General features: G+C 30.5%; 1 protein-coding gene across 1 annotated transcript in view; it reads left to right on the top strand.

Annotated features, from left to right (window-relative positions):
- Window positions 1-22,088, top strand: part of LOC123266604 (protein pellino) — a 45,101-nt gene extending 23,013 nt beyond the window's left edge. Inside the window, exons 3-7 of the mRNA XM_044730907.1 lie at window positions 8,066-8,297; window positions 9,058-9,261; window positions 10,689-10,976; window positions 21,449-21,780; window positions 21,865-22,088. Coding sequence (XP_044586842.1) covers window positions 8,066-8,297; window positions 9,058-9,261; window positions 10,689-10,976; window positions 21,449-21,780; window positions 21,865-21,991 — 1,183 coding nt within the window. The 3' untranslated portion in view covers window positions 21,992-22,088. The remainder of the gene's footprint in view (window positions 1-8,065; window positions 8,298-9,057; window positions 9,262-10,688; window positions 10,977-21,448; window positions 21,781-21,864) is intronic.
- The last annotated feature ends 422 nt before the right edge of the window (window positions 22,089-22,510 follow it).

The following is a 22,510-nucleotide window of genomic DNA, read 5'->3' as shown; positions in this document are numbered from 1 at the left end:
AGGGGTTTAGGGTTTAGTGGGTAGGGGCGTTAGTGTCGAGTTTTAGTATGACGCTGCGTCGAGTCGCCACATATCCAGGCCAAACAACTGCCTAGAATCCGTAAAAAGGATTCCCCCCCCCCTAAGGGAAAAAAAAGAAAAAACTTACACACACACACACACACACACACACACACGCACGCACGCGCGTGCGCGCGCACACACGCACACACATATATACAGTACATACATACGAACATACATACGTACATACATACGTAAATACATACATACATACATACATACATACATACAGACATAGTGACAACATCGCGGGAATAGTCAGGGAAGCTTTCTAGGACCTTGAAACGTCGAGATTAGATGAAAACTCGATTTTCGTAAAACGGGGTGAAAACAATAACTTACTGATTTTTGAAAATCTTCGATTTTCTTAGCGGGAAGTTAAAAATTTTTGAAGCCTGTAGACCTTTTTTTAGACGAGAAAAAATTTGGAAATTTTTTTTTTTGTAGTTTTTATAGGATTTCTCCAGACCTGGACATGACTATTGGATTATGGGTATATTATTTAAATAAATAATGTAAAATAGTTATTCTATTATAATGCTTTTATTAAATTATGACTCGAGAGGAATATCTTTACAAGGAGCGCTCTTGTAACCAACTGACTAAAACTCAACCGAAAAAGTGTAACAATCTTTCAGTCACACACACTTAATAATAACTATAACAATAATAATAAAACTTATAACTATACTTATTTCTACACTGATAGAAGGATTTATTTTTATTAAATAATATTTGTTAATAGTTAACAAATCATTTATTAGAGACCACTTTTTAGTATTAAACAAATATTTCTTAGTATTTAAAATGATTTGTTTGTATTTAATAAATCTGATGTTCGTTTATTAAATATTATTAAATCTTTTTAAATACTAAGAAGTATATGTTAAGGACTAACAAATGGCTTTTAATAAATGATTTGCTAAATATTAACAAATCTTTTTTACTATAAACAAATCCTTCTATCAGTGTATAAGCATATAAAGAAATATCCTATATCATATAAACATTTGTTCCCTGAAATAGTATTCGATACCATGGATTAATTTTGAACTCTGGCATCTAAATAATGACGCATATTCCAACACGCCCCCTCAAAATTAAACCGAGGTATCCAAGCTATTAAAAAATTATTTATAACTAAATAATGGTTATAACTAAGTATTGATATGTCATACAAAATAACTATAAACTAACTAAGATATTCCTTTCTTGTCCTCTGGGAAAATACATGTGACCCACATTCGTTTAATTGACTAAGGAAAAACCCAGAAAAACCAAAGAGAAGGCCACTCTACATAATTTCAAACATTATTTCGATTATACATTACATATGATTCTTAAAAGTAATAATTATAAATATTCTTTTCTTAAATTAGAATTCTAACATCCAACAGTCAGTGGTTTACTCCAATCCTAGTTTAGCCCTCAGTTCGATAAACCTTGGACCTGATAAACGTTTAGTCAGAATATCTGCTAGCTGCTGACCTGTTGGAATATATTTTAATGTTATGACATTATTCTCAATTTGTTCTCTGGAGAAATGATATTTTATATCTATATGCTTAGACCGTTTATGACTTTCTGGATTGTTAGCAATACTAATACATCCATTATTATCTTTATAAATTATTATTGGCTTTGAAATGATTATATTTATACTAGAAATTAAAGATTTCAAAAATAACACTTCTTTAACTGCCTCATACAGGGCCATATACTTAGTTTCTGTTGAAGAAGCTGCTACTGAAGCTTGTTTCTTTGTATTCTAGCATATAGTACAACGTCCAAATAATTTAAACAAATAGCCCGTTGTACTTTTACGATCTAAAATATCATTTCCTCCCCAATTAGAGTCTGCATAGCCTGTCAAAATTTTATTATAATTGCCTCTCATGTATGTTGTTAATGTCTTTTGAGCCTTTCAAGTATCTTAGTACCCTTTTTAGACATTTCCACAGTTCAATATTATTTTTATTTGTATATCTACTCAAAATATTTATGACTGTGCTTAAATCTGGTCTTGTACATACCATAACATACATTAGATAACCAATAACACTTCGACAAGGCGCATTATATTCTTCATCAGAATTAAGAGCTTCATAATCTAATTTAATGTCAAGTGGTGTATTTATAGGTTTACACTCACTCATATTAAATTTTGTTAAAACCGTATCAATATATGCATTTTGATCGAGAGTAATTTTATGGCTTTCACGTGTAACTCTAATTCCTAAAAACAATTTTATTGCTTTTAAATCTACCATGTCAAAACGACTCATTAAATAATTTTTCAAATCAATCAAAGCTTCATTATCAGCAGTAGCAATCATTAAATCATCTACATATAATAAAACGTAAATATTTTTCAAAATATCTCCTTTATTTAAAATATAAATACATCTATCGACAGGAGAATTCTCAAAACCCATTTCTTTCAGTGCCCTCTCAAATTCTTCAAACCAACAACGCGCTGCCTGTTTTAAACCATACAATGCCCTATTTAACTTACAAACGTAATTTTCTTTAGATTCTATTCCCTCAGGGATTCTCATAAAAATTTGTTCCTTTAATTTTCCATTTAAAAATACCGTCTTAACATCCATATGATGTAACATTAAGTTAAATTGATTTGCTAAAGCTACAATTAATCTAAAGCTAGATATTCTGGCAACTGGAGCGAAAGTTTCATTATAATCAATTAAATATTTTTGACTAAACCCTTTTGCTACTAATCGCGCTTTATATTTCATGGGATTTCCAAATTTATCGTTTTTAATAGCAAATACCCATTGACAATCAACAATATTTTTATTTTGTGGCTTTGGCACTAAAGTCCACGTATTATTAACTAAAAGTGAATTTATTTCATCTTCTATAGCTTTCTCCCATTTGCCTCTATCATCTCTAAATTTAATTTCATGGTACGACTTAGGAATACTACAGACAACAAATTGGGCGCACATTAAATAATCGTCTGTTGTTTCATTTTCATTATAAGAAATAAGTGAACGCTTTTTAATCCTCTCACTCCTACGCGGTTCAGTTAATGATCTCTTTCTGTTTTGAAATGAAGTATTATCTGTGTTTACATCAGATGTATCACCTTTTGAGTTTTCAATACTCAATTCATCAGATTTTCTTTCCCCCTCTGTTGATTTTGACCCTGTGTCAGTAACATCAACTTCGATATGTTCATCTGAATTTTCATCATTAATTTTATCTGATTTATCACTATCAGATTTCTGCGAGTCTATTAATTTTGATCTACTATCAGAAACATCAATTTTACTCTGAAGTTGTTCACTATCAACCTCTACATATCTTTGGAGTCTCGAGTTTAAGAAATTCGACTCGTCTACAATTACGTCTCTCGCTATGACGTAATTCTCAGTCTCCACGTCCCACACTCTATAGCCATTATGCTCATACCCTAATAGTATTCCCTTTTTCGACTTTTCTTCGAATTTAGATTTACGAGTTTTGTTATGAATATAAACAGTCGAACCAAATACTTTTAAATACTTTACTTGTGGCTTTTTACCGTGCCACAATTCATATGGAGTTTTATTTTTTATAGCTTTAGTCGGTGTTTTATTTATCAAGTATGTAGCCGTTAAAACTGCATCCCCCCAAAATACTTCATCTAATCCGGAACCGATAATCATAGATCGAGCCATTTCAGTAATTGTTCTATTCATCCGTTGCGCGACACCGTTTAATTGTGGGGTACGTGGGACCGTCAAGTGATAACTTATCCCTTTGTCAACACAATAAGTCTTCATTTCATTTGATAAGTATTCTCTACCATTATCACAATACAGATTTACTACTTTTGAATTAAAGTGGGCTTCACTCTTGGCAACATAATCTTTAAATACAGAAAATAAATCTGATTTTAATGTCAAAAAATACGTAACACAATAATGAGTGCATTCATCTATAAATGTAGCAAAATAATTTTTATTTCGAACCGATGAAGGAGTGATTGGACCGCAAACGTCAGAATGTATTATAAATAGAGGTCGGTTTATGAAACTTTGATCTTTACATTGATTGAATGGTAATCGCGTTTGTTTCCCTTTAATGCAAGCCTCACATAAATTTTTATTTGGTAAAATAGAATCAATTAACTCTAAATCATCTATCATTTGTTTACTTTTAAGTTCTAAGAATTTATTTTTACTTATGTTATGTAAAAAATATTTAATTTAGGATAATTAATTAATTTTACATTTAAAATATTTAATGTGTTTAAGTATTTGGTCCTAGTGTGTTAGGCTAATAGACCGGGAACTTCCGAGTTTAATTTATTGAGAATGATAGGTTTGTTTGAATAAATTGATGTAGTTGAATAATTTTAATACATATATTGTTTAAGTCCAAAATTAATATCATTAGTTAAGTTTACAATTATTACAATTATTACACAGTGATTGAAGTTAACTTTTCTTTCATATAACGATTTTACAATATTACTAAATTCACAAATATTAATAATTTAAAATATACCTGATAAAAATTGATGAACCTTGTTGATTTAATTTGATTTAGTTGGTTTCACTTTACGATTTTACTTTACCTTTACAAATGATTTACTTTCTATACAAAAGATTTACACGTGGTCTATTGAGACTTATTTAAACTATGTACGATGTTAACACTAGGACGTCAGGACAACGAGAGAGATTTTTTGGTGACAATTGCAAGGTGTCGAATTTTAGGGCGTTACTAATTTCCACTCATTGGGGGAAACAAATGTCCAATTATGTGTCTATTTTCTTGGGCCCTTACCCTCTCTCTTAAATTTGTCTAAAAATGTTGCATGAGTCCCTGTACTTGGATCAGAGTGCAACATGCTTTCTCACTTACTCTTATGTTCTATTATTCATCTATGTGTTTGTGTATACGTAAGCGCATTTACGCATAGACAAAGACATACATTTGTACTGTCTACATTAATTTATTTATTAAAATCATATGAATAAATATGTACTCGAATCTAACATTTCTTACGTTTCTTTGAATTTAATTATTTATTTGAAGAAATATTTCTGTTTTATTGTTTTATAAATTTGTTGTATTATTTTAGAATTCAATTGTTTAAAATTTGTTTATTTTAAATTATTTAACTTTCAAGTTCTATTTTTTTTTATTTGTTTCTCATTTCATATTTAATTTTTGTTGACTAAAAATTATTTTGGAAATTGCATTATTAAAATTTATTTCGATATTTGTCTCAACACTAAAATTTTGTAATTAAATTATTCTAAAATCTTTTGGTTTAAAATAAATCTTTTTATCTAATGTTCTTTATCTTTAAGTATTTCTTATTTTGAGTTTAAGTGAGTTAGCTTACGTATAACAAAACTCCCATTCATCTATTTAATCTCTTAAATATACCTGGGCTCCAGACTAATTACGGAAATTTCCCTGGGCCTTTTGTAAAAATCGAACGAGACACTTAATGACCGCACTCGAATTATCTTTTACAATCGTTAAAATTTAAATAAAATCATACTCGATTTTTTTTTTTTTATTAATAAATATTATTCTCGATTTTTATAGTTAATAAATATGTAAAGAAAAATTTCTTTACATAACACTTATATGACCTAAACGCTGATGCCATATTTCATATGTATTATTTATAGTATTATATGCTTGTTTAAAAGTACTTCTATTATCTACTATATATTCAATTGCTGTTAAATTATTTTTCGACTTACCAGTCATTATACTCTTACCGGATTTTGAGATTTCTACCCCTTTATTATCGAAGATTATTTTTAACCCTGAATTCTGCATTTTTGTTACCGATAGTAGATTGTAAGGGACATCTGGTGAGTACAAAACATCTTCTAGCTTTCCTTTGACTCCTTTATTAGTTATGACATCCAGAGTACCTTTCTTTGTTGCGTATATGAATGTTCCGTTCTTCGCCACCGATATCTTGATTGGATTTTTCAGTGTAATAAAATTCTTTGTTAATTCAGCGTTATTCATTAAGTGATCAGAAGCACCAGAGTCTAATAAAAAGGTTATTTTATTTTCTTCCTTATTATCGATTTTCGGATCTCCGACCATAAATGCAAAACCTGAAGTATTTTCTGAAGAAACTGTTGAACCTATCATTTGAACAGTTTGTAATGTTTTTTGATTTTCATTACCTCTTCGTTTCAGCTCCCTTTTATAGTGAATACACACTCTTTGAATATGTCTTTTTCTACCACAAAAATAACACTTGTTTAATGATTTGTTTCCTGGTTTAAATTTTCTGTTTTTATTATTTATGTTGTGATAGTTTTTATTTAAATAATTTTTCGCTGAATTTCTCTTGAAATTCTTATGTCCTTTGAAATTATCATGTCGCACATTTGTTTGAAGCACTTTTACACTTGTGTCTTGATTTTCTTCAGTTAATTTTAATCCATAGTCGAAAAGTCTACTTTTGACGAATGCTAGTGTCAAATTTTCTGGTGACATTGTTTCGAGACTTGTGATCACTCCAGAGTATTCTTTTGACATCGTAATTAATAAATGTGCCACTTTATCTGACTCAGAAATTCGTTCACCTGTAGCAATTAGTTGTTGAATTAGTTCTTCAAACATCACGAAATGTTTATTTAGAGGCATTTCACTTTGCAATTTTAATGCTAATAATTTTCTGCGAATTGTCACTTGTGCTATAGCACTTTTCTGCTCATAAATATCATCTAGATTTTCAAAAATTTGTTTTGAAGTGTTCAAAGGCGTAACAATGCTGAGCATTAAATCGGCTAAGTAATTGACAATCAAACTTTTTGCAATGCGTTTCTTTTTGTCCTATTTCTGTGCATCTCTTGGATTTGCTGGTCTTGAAGAATCTATCACTTCAAGCACTTTCACATCCGAAAATAGCTGACGCATTCGCTTTTTCCAAAAACTATATTTTTTACCATCAAAGGGTTGAATTAGTCTTTTCGAGTCTTTATTATCCATTGTTTATTGAATAACTCTCACTATAATTAAAACTTATTTTAAATTTAAAAAAATATGCACTTCACTTACTAAAGTATGCACTTCACTAATATAAGTTTTTTTTTTTTTAAGTATTGATTAATTAATTTTAATTATCAATAAAGTTTTAATCGCTAATTTTAGTTTAATAAAATTTATATTTGGCCATTTCACGTTAACTGAGCCCATAACCTATTGGATTATGGGTATATTATTTAAATAAATAATGTAAAATAGTTATTCTATTTTATAGAATCATCCAAAAATTTGAAATTTTTTTTATATCCCTTAATTTTTGTTACTAGTGTATAATGCGTTTTTTTAATTTTTTTCTTCTTTTTCTGCTTGAGCTTACTTTCTTGCATCGTCCAATTTGCGTATTCGTTTTTTTTTTTGTTACTGGTACTCGTTGGGATGCTTTTAGTATTAGTGATGGTTCCATATTGTCAATTTTGGGCACTCTTAAGCAAGCCTTCGCTTCCTAGTAGTTCATTATGCGTTTGATCACGTCCTTGAACTAAAGTTTTCTTCTGTTTGCGATGATTGAAAGCTTTCTGACTAGGTGATACACTCTGTCTTAGACTTGCTACTTGGAATATTTTATCAAGTTAGCTTCCATCAGAGGTGTTTCACAGGAGCTTGTTGCGATCTTCAGCTCGACGTCCAATTGTATCTTGTTCGCTGCATCTTATTCGTTGAATCCACCTCCATTGATGTTGTTAGTGAGAGTTTTTTAACATGCGCTGCCTTATTCTTTGGTAGTGATTTATATCTTGACGAGTTGGATAACTGCTGTTTCCAACCCAAAGTGCGGTCATACTCTTACTTTTCTTTGGAATTCTTAGTAGTAACAAAATAAAAGTCTGTAAGAATTATTGATTTTTTTGAAAACTAAAAAAGTATGTAAGCTATTAAGATGATAAATCAATTAATGATACGTACGATTGGATTACACCAACTAACAATTTATAATAATAAACAAATTATTTTTTTTTTTCAGATATAATGGATTTTTACCTCCTGGGGATCGTGGGAGACGTAGGAGTAAATTTGTATTATGCAAACGACCAGTTGCAAACGGAGTAAAACGTAGTAAACATTATGTAGTGAAAACTCCTCACAATTCTCAAGCCGTACTAAATGTTAAGCAGCATTCGATTTCGTACACTCTTTCTCGAACGCAGGCTGTTATTGTTGAATATACCGAAGATGATACTACAGATATGTTTCAGGTTTGTTATAATATAATTTTTCAATATAACTTATATATATTGGTGGCCTTTTCTGAGTTGATTATTAAGCTTTATAAAACTGGCCGACACATTCGACTATATTATTTTTTTTATGGACACCATTCAAACATGAGAAGATTAAAAAAAAATTGCAAAATACATTTTCAACAAATTGTTTTAAATTCTAAATTCCAAAATTGCATATTGTGAAAGTGCAATTTTTCTTTGGCGTTAAATTAAGCTCAATTATTGTAATTCTATACTTACTTTTAATTACAAGACCAAGCAGCGATACTATACATAGGAAATAGGGACCCATTTAATTTTTTTAATTGAGAAAAATTAAGGAAAATGAAACTTTTTACAAGCAAGACAAATGAAGGTTTAAAGAAAAGTTTCATAATGAGAGTGTTATGCGGAAAAGATTGTCATAATTAGTATAATTGATAAATTTACACATTTATACATTACAAAAATTTTTATAAAATATACGAAAAATTAATTTTGCAAAGTTTAATACTTACTGTCAAATTATGTTTATAGACTTATAAAATTGCTAAAAATGATATTGTTGATGCTGGGACAACTCCGGAGTGATACTTGAGCTCGTAAAAGTGATGAATGAACCCTTAATACTGTTAGATGGCAATTTTTATTTAATTTATAAATTCTAAAACATAAGATTTGAAAAATTCTATGCCTTCCAGGTTGACAGTATTAATAACTTTATTCGTCAATGTTAGAAATACTTTCTTTCTAGATTGGTCGATCATCGGAGCCACCAATAGATTTTGTTGTCATGGATACTTACCCAGCTACTGAAACTGGCCCGAGTATTGAAAGTCGGATAGCTCAAAGTACAATAAGTAGATTTGCTTGTCGTATACTAACTGATCGGGGAAATCCAGCAATCACAAGAATTTATGCAGCTGGTTTTGATAGTTCTAGGAATATTTTTCTTGGGGTATGTATTTATCATAAAAAAAAAAAAAAAAAAAAAAAAAAATACAATTTAAAAAAATATTACAAAACCAAAACCTTCGTTCACAAACTTTTGACAATTTTGCACGCCTCATAGTGCGAAGCGCGTGAGGTTGTGCTTTATATACTCGACTCGTCAAGGTCAAGCAATTTTGTGATCTTTAAATGCCTCTATTACAACCATATTACACTTATACAATAATATAAGTAGATGTACACCGAGAAAATACTTAAACTAAACCATCTTTTACTTTCTAAAATCATTTCATGTAGCTATTTTGAAAAAAAAAAAAATGTTTTGAAAAAAATTTTACGTGGATGTCCTGATGTCACCCCATTTTGGATGTACCAACGATTTCTCTCGAACAAATTGATATTTCAAGACCGAACCTTTTTTATTAGTTTATTAAGAATGTGATGAATTGGGTCCGTATTTCATATCAGTAGCCTAGTTTACGTATTTTTTTTTTAAATTGAATTTTTATTAAAATTCACTACGATACAACCGTACAAAGACAAACGAATTTTTCTTATTTGTTACGTGAAAACTATGGCGCCACTTGATCAAGCTAGATTTTTTTAGAATGCGTGCGCATATGACAAGAAAAAAGGGCGCTGACATTTAAAAAAAAAAATAAAAAATACTCGGTAAAAAATTATTTAATTATAATTTTTTTTTAATCAATTACACAATTTATTTTTTTCTTAAAAAATCAATGAGCGTTATGAGGCGTGCACAAAATTATTTTTATTTATTAAATTTTAATGTCGAGTCCACATAACAATCTTTTACCAGACTTGCGCAAAACTGTTCTAAAGTTCGATAGTTGCTGACGTCAAATTCTACCTATGGGTCTTGCTGCAAATACTTATGACAAATTTAAATCACAAGCATCTGCTGCGAGTTTCTGGTAGAAGAAATGCGTTAAAAACGAACAAACCATTTTATAATGAGCAAGTTATACGCAATTCTTGAGTAAGTTTCTTGTAAGACTCAATCTTGTGCAAGGCACATACGTAGATAGAGACCCTAAAAACTAATGGTTTTGCACAAGGCTTTGCAACAGGAATCTTGCTCAAACACGTGTTCCTTGGGAGATTACAAAGCTAAAAACAATTTCTTATTTGATCCATTATTTTATCACAAATTTTATGAGTGCTAGGAAATACATTTTCGAATTATCCAAATTTTTTGTTGTTTTTGTAAATTTACATAATTAGAAATAAATATTGATACGTAACGAGTACAAAAATCGATCTTCATTTTGAGGAGAATTATTATGAGAATCAAGAATTCTTCTTAGGTTGATATTTTTTTTTGTTTTTTTGTGAATAAACTAAAATCTTAAAGTAGATTTAATATAAATCAACTTGTTAAATAATAAATACCTTAATATATATAAAACTTAGGAAAAAGCAACAAAATGGCAAGAAAATCGAGAAATAGATGGACTCACAACCAATGGGATATTGATCATGCATCCACGAGGTCCATTTTGTGGAGGTGAAGCTCAGTGTGGTTCATGGAGAGAAATAAGCGTTGGTGGCGGAGTATTTTCACTACGAGAAAGTAGAAGTGCTCAACAAAAGGGAAACGTTGTTGATGATGAAGACAACATCTTAAAAGATGGTACTCTTATTGATCTTTGTGGCGCTACTTTGCTTTGGAGATCAGCAGAAGGCCTTGCTAAATCACCGGTCAGTAATTTAATTTTATTTTTCAGTATTTATACTTAATAAGTTTACATTTACAATAAATTAAGCTTATAATTTCAATCAAAAGAACTTCAGTCATCACCCAACTGTTTGGTTATATTTATAAACTTTGTCTAATAATAAGAATTCATCAGTGAAATATCTTATTTTTTTAATACTCATGCGGTATAAGTAGTATCTTAGCACACGTTCGTAAGTTTCGTAATTAGTTTATTACTTATTTTATAATCCTAGCGTAAGTTTTGTGTAAATCAAATGGTTATTTAGGTGCGATAAGTTGAATTAGCGAACCCAAATTTATTGCTATCATTTACAACGTTCTTACTATATAATTAGAACTTTTAATTTTTTTTTGTCTACGGGTGTTTCGTCCTTGGAATTCAACTTACAAGGGGAGGATACGACCTTGGGGAAACCGATTTTGATAATCTTTGACGTAGTGGTAGTACACTATGTGGGTATACTACCTCTGAAATACTAAAGTGCAATACTCAAAAATGGCTGAGAAAAACGCACTCAAAGTTTACCCAGCACTATAATATATTAATAGGTAAATAATTGATACATTAAATTATTCTTTAATAAAAAATTTTTCAATTTTAAACTTCATTTCTATAAATTATCTGCGGTGGTACAAACAAATAATAAGTCGAAAATTAAATGGAAAATTATACATTTTTTTAATTAATTAAAGCAATATTTTATAATTACGTATTATGAGATATTATTACATGATCCTGAGTGATACTTATGATAAAAACATTCAAAACAAAAAGTTTTTCTACACCAAGAACAACAAATAAATGCTGCTTTTTTACAATGACACGGTATTTTTAAACGGTCTAATTAGAAACACCCATCATTGACATTAGTAAAAAATTTCTTGTGTCACAAAGCCCGCTGGCGAACCAGGCATATTCCATCATGTCTCGAAATATTGGCGCTGACAATTGGTGATGAATAATCGAATGAATTTTATGCAATCCTCTCGGGAATGAATTTCATAATTCTTGTCTAGAAGTTCAGCGGTACTTTGCAATCGTTTGATAAAATTTTTCACTTGTCTATAGAAATAGACATCACATGGTTGAACTAACGGAGTACATTTTGGAGGTATAACTTTAAATGTGCATGTAGGCATTTTTTATCATCCTGAAATATTTCATCATATAATTCTGGCTTCACTTGTCCTGTCCACGAGTCAATAATTAAAAAGAAATTTATTTTTTGAACATATGGCATTAAGCATTTCTCTAGAAAATTTTTATAGAGAGTAGTTGTCAGTTTTCCTGATTTTGATGATGTGACAATAACATTTTGTATTTTTCAAATATTCTTCTACGTTTTTCTTTATTCTTGGCCCAAAATCACCTGTAGGCTCTTGCAAACAAATAAAAACATGTGGTAGTAATTTTCCAGATAATGTTATGCTATATTGTGCAGTATATGAGTGTGACACCTTGGTCATGTCTTGTACTTTTGCAAACACTGTTTTGCTTCCTTTTTCCGTCAGTGTCCTATTAAACATTGATTGGTATTGACATCCTGAAAATATGAATTTTAAAAATCTAATGATTAACTTCGATTAAATTTAATAATGGAATAAAAAATAATTAGTTTACCGTTAGAAAATTTATATACCTGTTTGATCTGTATTAATAACGAAGTCACTATCGAAGTTAGATATCAATTGTTTTTTTTGAATGCGAAACATTTCTGCAGAGGCGATAATTTCTGGCATGGTGTGAACTTCTTTGTCTGTTACAAATTTTGTAATTTTGCGTTGACGAATGTTGTGTCTTTGTTTAAATTTTTTTACCCATGGGTCGGACGCTGTAAATTGAAGATTAGGAAACTGGCTGGCTGCAGCTAAAGCCCATTGCTGCAAATTTCGTGTAGTCACTTGTTGATAATTTTGTCTTGCCTCGACGAAGCGGTCATACGTCCAAGAATCAATCACATGATATTTATCAAATTTAGTTCCGCCATGTTCAACATCTTTTTCCCATACTTTCAAATGATCCATTCTCTTCAAATGACTACATCCATTTTTTTGTAATGTCTCTAGTTTCCATGAAGGGTGAGCTTTTGCTATGTTTAAAACTTTAATTTTATATTCCAGAGGAATATAATCCATCATTTTGTTTTTTTTTCATCTGGAACATAGTCATCAACTGAATTATCTTCTACTGCTTCAAAATTTCCGTCTGGGCATTCTTCTTGAGCATGAATCAATTCTTGATCGCTTACGAACTTCTTTTTATTTAACATATCTAATGTATTATCATATAATTCTCTACCAATCAACATAGCATCTTCAGATAGAGTGTCAGAAGATGTTTTTGCAATTAAATCACTTTCAAGAAGTAAACCTTCATAATACACTACTCCATCTTTTAGCCGTTGCTTCGATAAATCACTATGTAAGGATGTATCAGGAGTGTTTTCATCTCCATGAGAAGAACTGGCTTCGCTTGATGACATTTTATAAATTATAAAACAATTTTTAAAGTAAATTTCACTGCACAAATACGTCTGTTCGTGTCGAAATTCAGAAACTAACTGCTATAGTCAAGCTTCTGAAAAAGTGGTGGGACTAACATAGGTTCAAGGACAACAACATGACTATTCTTCCGGTGGGCCAACAGAGCTCGAATCGATGTACAGTTTACAATAACTCGAGGACAAGAATTATTGTACCCTCATGCCATGTTTTGTCGAAAACTATCCAATGCGGATAATTCCCGTAATTGTTTTAAATTATACGATAAAGTTGGGATTAGGAAATTAAATCATAATACTTGGATTTTTTGGGGAACAATTTAGAAGAATTTATTTGTCCCCAAAGGAGGAAAACCCAGCTAGGCTGGGAAAAAACCTCCTTGATGAAATTATACAAGTAAATTGTGTATGTGTAAGTGTGAATGTGTAAAATTACGTTGCAATAACGCAATAGGGGTGAGCTCAGCCGCCTTAGATAGAAAATTATCGATAATTTGAATTAGATAAGTTCCAAGGTGGGAGCTAGTAATATCTAATCACTTTGAACTATCTCAGAGTGAGATCTATTAATGTTCAATTGTCTCAAGGTGAGAGCTAATAATATTCAATTGATAACAGAATGTTAGTCAATTGAGTTTGATGTTTTTCGTGTAGAAATTAGTCAAATGATTTGAAGTTAGAATTTAATTATTTATAAGCTAAATTAAATAAGATCGTAATTAAATGTCAATAATTAATTTAATGTAATTAATTGTTAATATCACGCGTCAATTATGGATTGACTAAAGCCGCGTGGCTGATGCAATCCTTTGTTAACGGTGGCGCGTAATGGCCGCGTGGCGTCACTAAATAAATTTACTTGATTTTATTTATGTTAATTCACTGAACTATTGAACTGATTTAAATGAATTGAGAATTTAAAGTATAATTGAAGCTAATATAATTATTTATATTTAATGAATAATTTAAATGTTTAAATGAATGTGAGATGTAAGTAAGAAATATCAGAATCGATTCGCACAGAGTAGTCGTACTAGTACAAAGGTCCAAGCACAACTGTTGCAGCCGACCACGTGAGCCGGCTTCTCTACCGCTAACCAAGGCGCGCATGAGCGACGGCCATAGCGTGATACGATTATTCCCGAGTTTTAACGATTAAGCCCGAAGGCGCAATTCTTCTTATAAGTATGTGACTAGATCCTTTTCCTAGCGGTTAAACATGCCATATTCGACCCTTCTTATTGTCTGGCGCAGGTGTATATTTTTCAGTTAAACTTATAATGAATATGAGAGTTATAAGAATTATTTATGAATTACAAATATCTCATGATATACACTGTAGATAATTTATAGAAATGAAGTTGAAAATAAAAAAATATTTTATTAAAGAATAATTTAATGTATCAATTATTTACCTATTAATATATTATAGTGCTGAGTAAACTTTGAGTGCGTTTTTCTCAGCCATTTTTGAGTATTGCACTTTAGTATTTCAGAGGTAGTATACCCACATGGTGTACTATCACTGCGTCAAAGATTATCCAAATCCGTTTCCCCAAGGTCGTATCCTCCCCTTGTTAGTATCGGAATTTCTCTTCGCATTTGTAATAAAAAATAGTATTTGTCACTCGGGCGGTGTTGTTAATTGCCCACGAGAGCAAAATTGAGCGTACTATAGTTGCATAATATGCTGTAGTAGATATGAAATATGTAATGTCATAACTATAACAATTTTCCATTACTATCCTAACATTAATGTTCTACACTTGCTAAAATTACCGACATCACTATTGATATCTATATATATATATATATATATATATATATATATATATATATATAGGTCATTCCACTAAATAAGAACATTTTTACGGGGCGACCCTCGCGGATTATGTTTAAAATTTATGGAGGTGTTCTCTATAATAAGAAATAAATTCCCTACAAGTTTCAGCCCTTAACATGCAGCGGTTCTGGAGTTATGATTTTTTAAAATTTTGAAAAAAATTTTTTTTTAACTTTTTTATTAATTTTTCTGAAGAAGAAAGCTTTTTTATTAAAATCCACGAAAAATCTTATCTTGTGGGAAAAATGCTCAGCTTTTGAATGAAAATATCCATTTTATTATAAACACATCAGAAGACCCTTTGAAATCCAATTAAAGTGGAAAAATTGATTTTTCTTGGTGTGCGGTGCAAGGTACATCCAATTTGACTTTTTTTTCTGAAAAATCAGAGTTTTTTACACAAAATATATGGTTTTTACGATGTGCATATTTTTTGTTCAATCGCAATTAAATTAAACGTAAAATCTTTATAATTAAAATACTTTTATTTTTGAACTTTTTTCAGATGTTGATACAGTTTTAATAAGAGCATATCCAATTTTATCATTTATCGGTAAAAGTGTGCAATGTCTGTGTACCCTTTAGCGTTTTTGATAAGGAATATCGTACGTCTAACACATTTTTTTTGTCTAAATAATCATCATTCGTTATGAAAGTAAAATCAACACTTGTAAAATTCTTGATTGCCCAGAAATTCAAATCTTGTGGTGCCAGTATATGTTTTTAGTAGATTTTATAAAAATCTAACTATTGCAGCCGTCCTCATGGCGCAACTTTTAAAAAATTTAGCCATTTTCTGACTCAGTTTGTCGAGCTGAGTCAGAAAATACATATAGTTCAAAAGTTTATATATGTATGTATTTATATATATATATATATATATATATATATATATATATATATATATATATCTATATATATATATATATATATATATATGCTGCTATGCTATATGCTATATATATATATATATATATATATATATACTAGCTGACACGTCAAACGTTGTTTTGCCATATAAATAATTTCCTAGTAATTTCTAGTGTAAACAAAAAATAGCTTACTTATTGTAAGTATGTATGTATGTTAGAATGTGTATATTGTATGTATGTAAGAATGTGGTATATGCGTGAAATAAGCATGGAGCGCTGTGAACGATGAGGGAATATAAAAATAACAAAAGGCAAACATTATTTTTAAGTTATTATAATTTATTCCTTAAAATTATATATCATTAATTAAACAATTACGACAGTAACACTATTAAACAATATCAATCTCTTAATGCTATTGCGTGAACAATATTTTTTGTTAGTCCATCTTTAGCTAACACAAACAAACTGGATGGTTTACCCACTCGAGAGCATGCCACGTATAATTGTCCGTGTGAAAAACATGGTGTTCTCAAATCTAATCCACAAACAGACATCGTTTGACCTTGGGATTTGTTGATAGTCATTGCAAATGCCAATCTAATCGGAAACTGAATACGTTTGAATTGAATTGGCACATCTGTAGGTATAATAGGAATCCGTGGTATGAGTATATTTTCACCTCTGAACTTGCCATTTAAAATCCTGGCTTCGATCACGTTTTTCATTAATTTTTGAATGACTAATCGCGTACCGTTGCACAGCCGGGGCGGGTTCAAATTACGAAGCAAGATAATTGGAGATCCAACCTTTAATTGTAAATTATGCGGTGGCATGCCTGGCAAATCCAGTGAGTTCAAAAACTCTGTGGGAAAATTTACTGCTTCGCTGTCGTCGCAAACTGTATCAATAGATTTATATGATACCAAGTTCCCTGGCAACAACATTTGTATCTTCAGATTTAAATTGTCAACGTCTACATTTTTTGCCGCTAAAATCGCTCTTTCTGCAAGCCACTCATGATTTATGTACTGTGTGTGTACATCGGGAAATATTTGTTCAATGAGAGTATCTTGCGAATCAGCGATTGTGCAGAAATCGGTCGGTAATTTTACGTATCCAGTTTCATCTATAGCAACTTTTCCATCACCGATATCTAAGAGTTGTTTTGAAAATGTTTCAGCGGATGGATCTTGAAGCATTTGAACGCGCATATTTATTTTTAGCTGTTGAATTGTTGACCATTTGCATTAGTATTTCGAACTATTTCTGTTGCTCCGAACGATGTCATTTGAAAGCATGAATTGAATCTTCGAATTGACTTCAGGAACACGTTAGAATCTGGATCCGTGCCGATAAGTAAGCCGTTCAATGGTTCAGGTGGTGTTTCAATTTCAGGTAGTTGCACTTTTCCTGACGCGCAACACATCCCAGCTGGCTCATTTTTGAATTTCAGAGCATGACAATGCGGACATTCCTTGTCCATAGCACCAATTACCACTTTTGAATGAGCATAATATTCAATATCGGGCTCATACTGGAATGCTAGACGCAGGAATGAATCAGATATAAATGCTCGATGTACCTGTTGTCGTTGTTGGTCATTTGTTCTTCGTCTATTGACTGTGAAACGGCGTGATTGTCGTTGTTCTAATCTTCTGACTTCATTGCGTTCAGCTCGTGTATCTTCTGGCTCTTCTTGATGCAATTGCGCCATTCTGACACGTGCATCAGTATTTTGTTGCTGGATTTGTTCTTCTGTTCTTTCGGATCTGCTATTTCGCAAGTTTCGAGCTTTACTTGTACTGCGGCTCAAATCAGCCCCTTTGCGTTTTCTTGGCATTGCTTACTGTACAAAACATACATAAATAGAATTAATGAAATTATTTAATGATGAAAAATGTTAAAAGTATAATTAGGGCCAGGATTTTTGCCGCAGTTTTGAAATGATTAGTTTTAATTTATGAAATTATAACAAAAATATAAGTTTTATGGAAAAATTTTTCAAACAAAAGTAAAAAATTAAATTTTATGAAAACATTGTCTTTTATAATTTTTTCATACAACCAATATTTCCATTGACATTTCAAAATAAAGATTCATAATGATTGATTTTTTAGAAACTATGAAAATCTTAATTGTTCAATTACATTTTTTTAATAAAATTAAATTAAAATTACATTTTTATAAGATCAACAACATTTTCGATATAAATAAAAAAAAGTATACTTACAACACAAAATCCGTTGTTATTGGAAGCTCGTGTCACGTGTTGAGTACTTTTGAGGTTATAAAATCACTTGATTAACTAATCGTGCAAAATACACTCAAAATTGATAATTTAATTATTATTGATAAAATAGAAATGATTAAAAGTTAATATGAGAGTTACACTGAGATAGCAAAATAATAATTGTCAACGTTACTACTACACTTGATGCATAAACAATAATGATGGCCGACAACTGTGTAGGGAGTGAGAAAGAAAGGAGACCGGCTTCGTTCTCATCCCTACTCCGTGCTGTTTACTGGGTCAGAAGTGACACCTGTAGACATCTGGCGGGGATAACTAATTAAATGACGATTGATCAGTTTTCGACTGGAGAGGAAAAATGATTAAATTACTAAAATGGCTATTAAAAAATAAGGGTTGATCGTAGAAGGGTGAAAATTGAGGATTGTATGTATTTTTGTATGTTGTATCATAAAAAATAGAAATTAAAAATTTTGTCTAAAAATAAAAAAAAAAATTTAGTGGACTACCCCTAACATTTAGGGGATGAAAAATAGATGTTGGCCGATTCTCATAGATACCGGACAAGCACAAAAAATTTCATCAAAATCGGTCAAGCCGTTTCGGAGGAGTATGGCAACGAAAACTGTGACACGAGAATTTTATATATTAGATATATATATATATATATATATATATATATACGATATAACGCGGCTTGTCAGCACGATAGCGTTTTCAATTTATAACCGATTTTTCTCAAACTCAACATGCTTTATCTATCGATCAAGATCAAGGTTAAGTTGAAAATCGTAAAAATTGCTATTTTTACTACTGCAACTTGGTATAATTACTGAACTAGACAAGATATTAAAATTCGGTAAAATGTATCGTAAAGGTCTTTTAATAAGCTTTAATTTTCACTACTCAGAAGTGGTAATAGCCTCAATATTACTCCTTTTAGAGTTCGTTTAATGAAACAGTTTTACTGTTGCAGCCGTTTTAGAATTATTGTCTGCATCATAGCTTAATCATGATGTAAATTCAATAGTTACGATATTGACCAGTCTTTCGTGTAATGTTTTTGGGTAGGTCGTCAGTAAATATGTCACAAATTAGTTCTAAATATTGTTTTCTTCAATTAAAATTTTGTCCGGTTTTAAAATTCTGATTAACTTGGAAACTGTTGTTCCTAAGTGATTACTTAAAATTTGGACATTTATAATTCAAATCTTATAATCTTTGCAATTGTTTGATAAATATTTGAGAAACTTTTTCTTCACAAGATAATTTTTTTTCCAAAATTTGTTCTAAATAGTTTCAAACTTATTATTGAATTTTGTTTTTAATTCATAAACTAAGTTATACGTTATTAGTATTTATATTATTTTATTAAAAATCGATTTTCTTTATTTGAAAAATCTACTTCCATTTCGGCTACCGAATGGCCTTTTTTATTTTCCATTTGTAATGAAGCTCTAGCAGCATGTCGTTTTACTGGACCTACAAGCCCATCGCATGGTCATTTGCCATGGGCAGTCGCAAAAAAATGCCACTCAACGATGATTCTAAAGTCAGCATAATATTAACATAAATTAGTAAATGTTTTTTTATTTTTAAATTGCTGAGGTGCTCCATCTGAGAAGTAAAAAATCCTTTCAATAACAGTAAATTTTTCTCTTAAAAAAGAAATCAATTGTTCTTGAAATAAGTAAATCAAAACTGTGTCATGTTTAAGGCAATCTGAGATACCAACTAAGCCTAAATGCTTAATAGTATCATTTTCGTTTTAGTAAACCACCATTTGAAATATAGTAGCTTGGTCATTATTCCAATGATAGCCTTGAGCAGCTTCCTGCACAACAAACGTAATTTTCTACCAAGTTAAAAACTACCGCTAATTTACCACTCTTCAAATTTAATTTCGCATAAGGGAAAACCCGACTTTGTATTTTTACTATAAAGTCATGTTTTAAAAGTTTCTCAAGTTGCGTCGCTAAGGTATCAATAAAGTCATCGGAATCCGAAATAACGTTTACAATGGTACATCGATCGGTTGATGTCCACATTTTAAATTCGATTTCATTTACATCAAATTCTTTAAACGATGGATGAAAGTAATTAATGATTTCTTCTTTGTTTGGACATCTATTACAACTTCTGAAAAAGCACGATTCCGTTGGATTATTACAAATCAATTTATTCAATAAATTTTTATAGATTGATTAAGTTTCCATAATCCAATCAGTATTTCTCGAAAATTTTGGAAAATTACATCCTAAATAAGAAAATGGAATCGTAGTTGTGAGCGCCATCTGCATTGTATAAACTCAATTTTTTAACGAGCAGTTTGAAATTTTAAATATTTAACAGAAAATTATGTTACTATCCCGAATAATCGTATAACGCTTAGCCGATATAACGTTTAATTTAATTGTGATTGAACAAAAAATATGCACATCGTGAAAACCATATATTTTGTGTAAAAAAATCTGATCTTTCAGAAAAAAAAGTCAAATTGGATGTACCTTGCACCGCACACCGAGAAAAATCAATTTTTCCACTTTAATTGGATTTCAAAGGGTCTTCTGATGTGTTTATGATAAAATGGATATTTTCATTCAAAAGCTGAGAATTTTTCCGACAAGATAAGATTTTTCGTGGATTTTAATAAAAAAGTTTTCCTCATCAGAAAAATTAATAAAAAAGTTAAAAAAATTTTTTTTTCAAAATTTCAAAAAATCATAACTCCAGAACCGCTGCATATTAAGGGCTGAAACTTGTAGGGAATTAATTTCTTATTATAGAGAACACCTCCATAAATTTTAAACATAATTCACGAGGGTCGCCCCGTAAAAATGTTCTTATTTGGTGGAATGACCCATATATTGGGCCTCGGCTTTATACTATCCCTGCTGCAAATAATTATCGCTAAGACCGTATTTGCGCGTGGCTAGCCCAAGGTACATAAATAACTAATATATATATTTATATAACATTACAGACTAAACATGATCTAGAAGAATTAGTAGATGCTATTAATGCAGGTAGACCTCAATGTCCGGTTGGTTTAAATACTCTTGTAATACCAAGGAAAGCAGCATCAGAATCAGCTCAGCAGCAACCTTATGTTTATCTAAAATGTGGTCATGTCCAAGGTTATCATGATTGGGGCCAAGAAAAAGATAAAGCTACGAGAAGATGCCCAATGTGTTTAGTTGTTGGACCGATCGTTAAGTTATGCATGGGTATTGAGCCTGCATTTTATGTTGACAGAGGTCCCCCGACATATGCATTTAACCCCTGTGGACACATGGCTACTGAAAAAACCGTAAAGTACGTATTAAGGAAAAACTATAATAAAAAACTTTTTTGTTTTTATTTATTCAAATTTCTTTAATGTTATTGTGCTTTTTTTAGGTATTGGGAAAAAGTAGCTATTCCTCATGGTACAAATGGATATATTGCTATATGTCCATTTTGTGCAATACCATTAGAAGGAGCTCCTGGCTATGTAAAATTGATATTCCAAGACAATGTTGACTAAAAACAAACTTAATAGCTTTTGAAAAATATGTATTAACAACAAAAGTTTGAATCATTGTAACTTTTTATACAATATAATGTATGACTCTAAATAGAATATGAAAAAAACGTTTGCATCTTTTTTATTATACAAGATAGTTTGTTTTTTAGTTCCTTAAGATCAAAATCATCAAAAATTGAATTTTTTTTTCTCGTGGTTCTTATAAAAAGTTAAGAAGAAAAGAAAACCTAATTTTCTATGATTTTGAAAATTTATTAAATTTAAGTGACTTCTAAGAATTTCTTCATCAAATTAACTTTTGAATAGAGCTTCTAAAACGTTTAAGACTGAGGTATTAGTAATAATTAGTTCTGGTGAATTAAATAAAAACCTCGACAAATGTTACAAATGTACAAATTATTCGAAGAAATGAAAAAAAAAAATGATTAGTTGGAATGAAAAAGCGGGTTTTACGACAACCTACCCCCAATATGGATTGCGGGAATGGATGTTAACAATGAAAGTTTTAAATTTCCTAGC

Source organism: Cotesia glomerata, linkage group LG6, assembly GCF_020080835.1.
Source record: "Cotesia glomerata isolate CgM1 linkage group LG6, MPM_Cglom_v2.3, whole genome shotgun sequence".
NCBI lineage: Eukaryota > Metazoa > Arthropoda > Insecta > Hymenoptera > Braconidae > Cotesia > Cotesia glomerata.
This window is presented reverse-complemented; position numbering and strand designations above follow the sequence as displayed.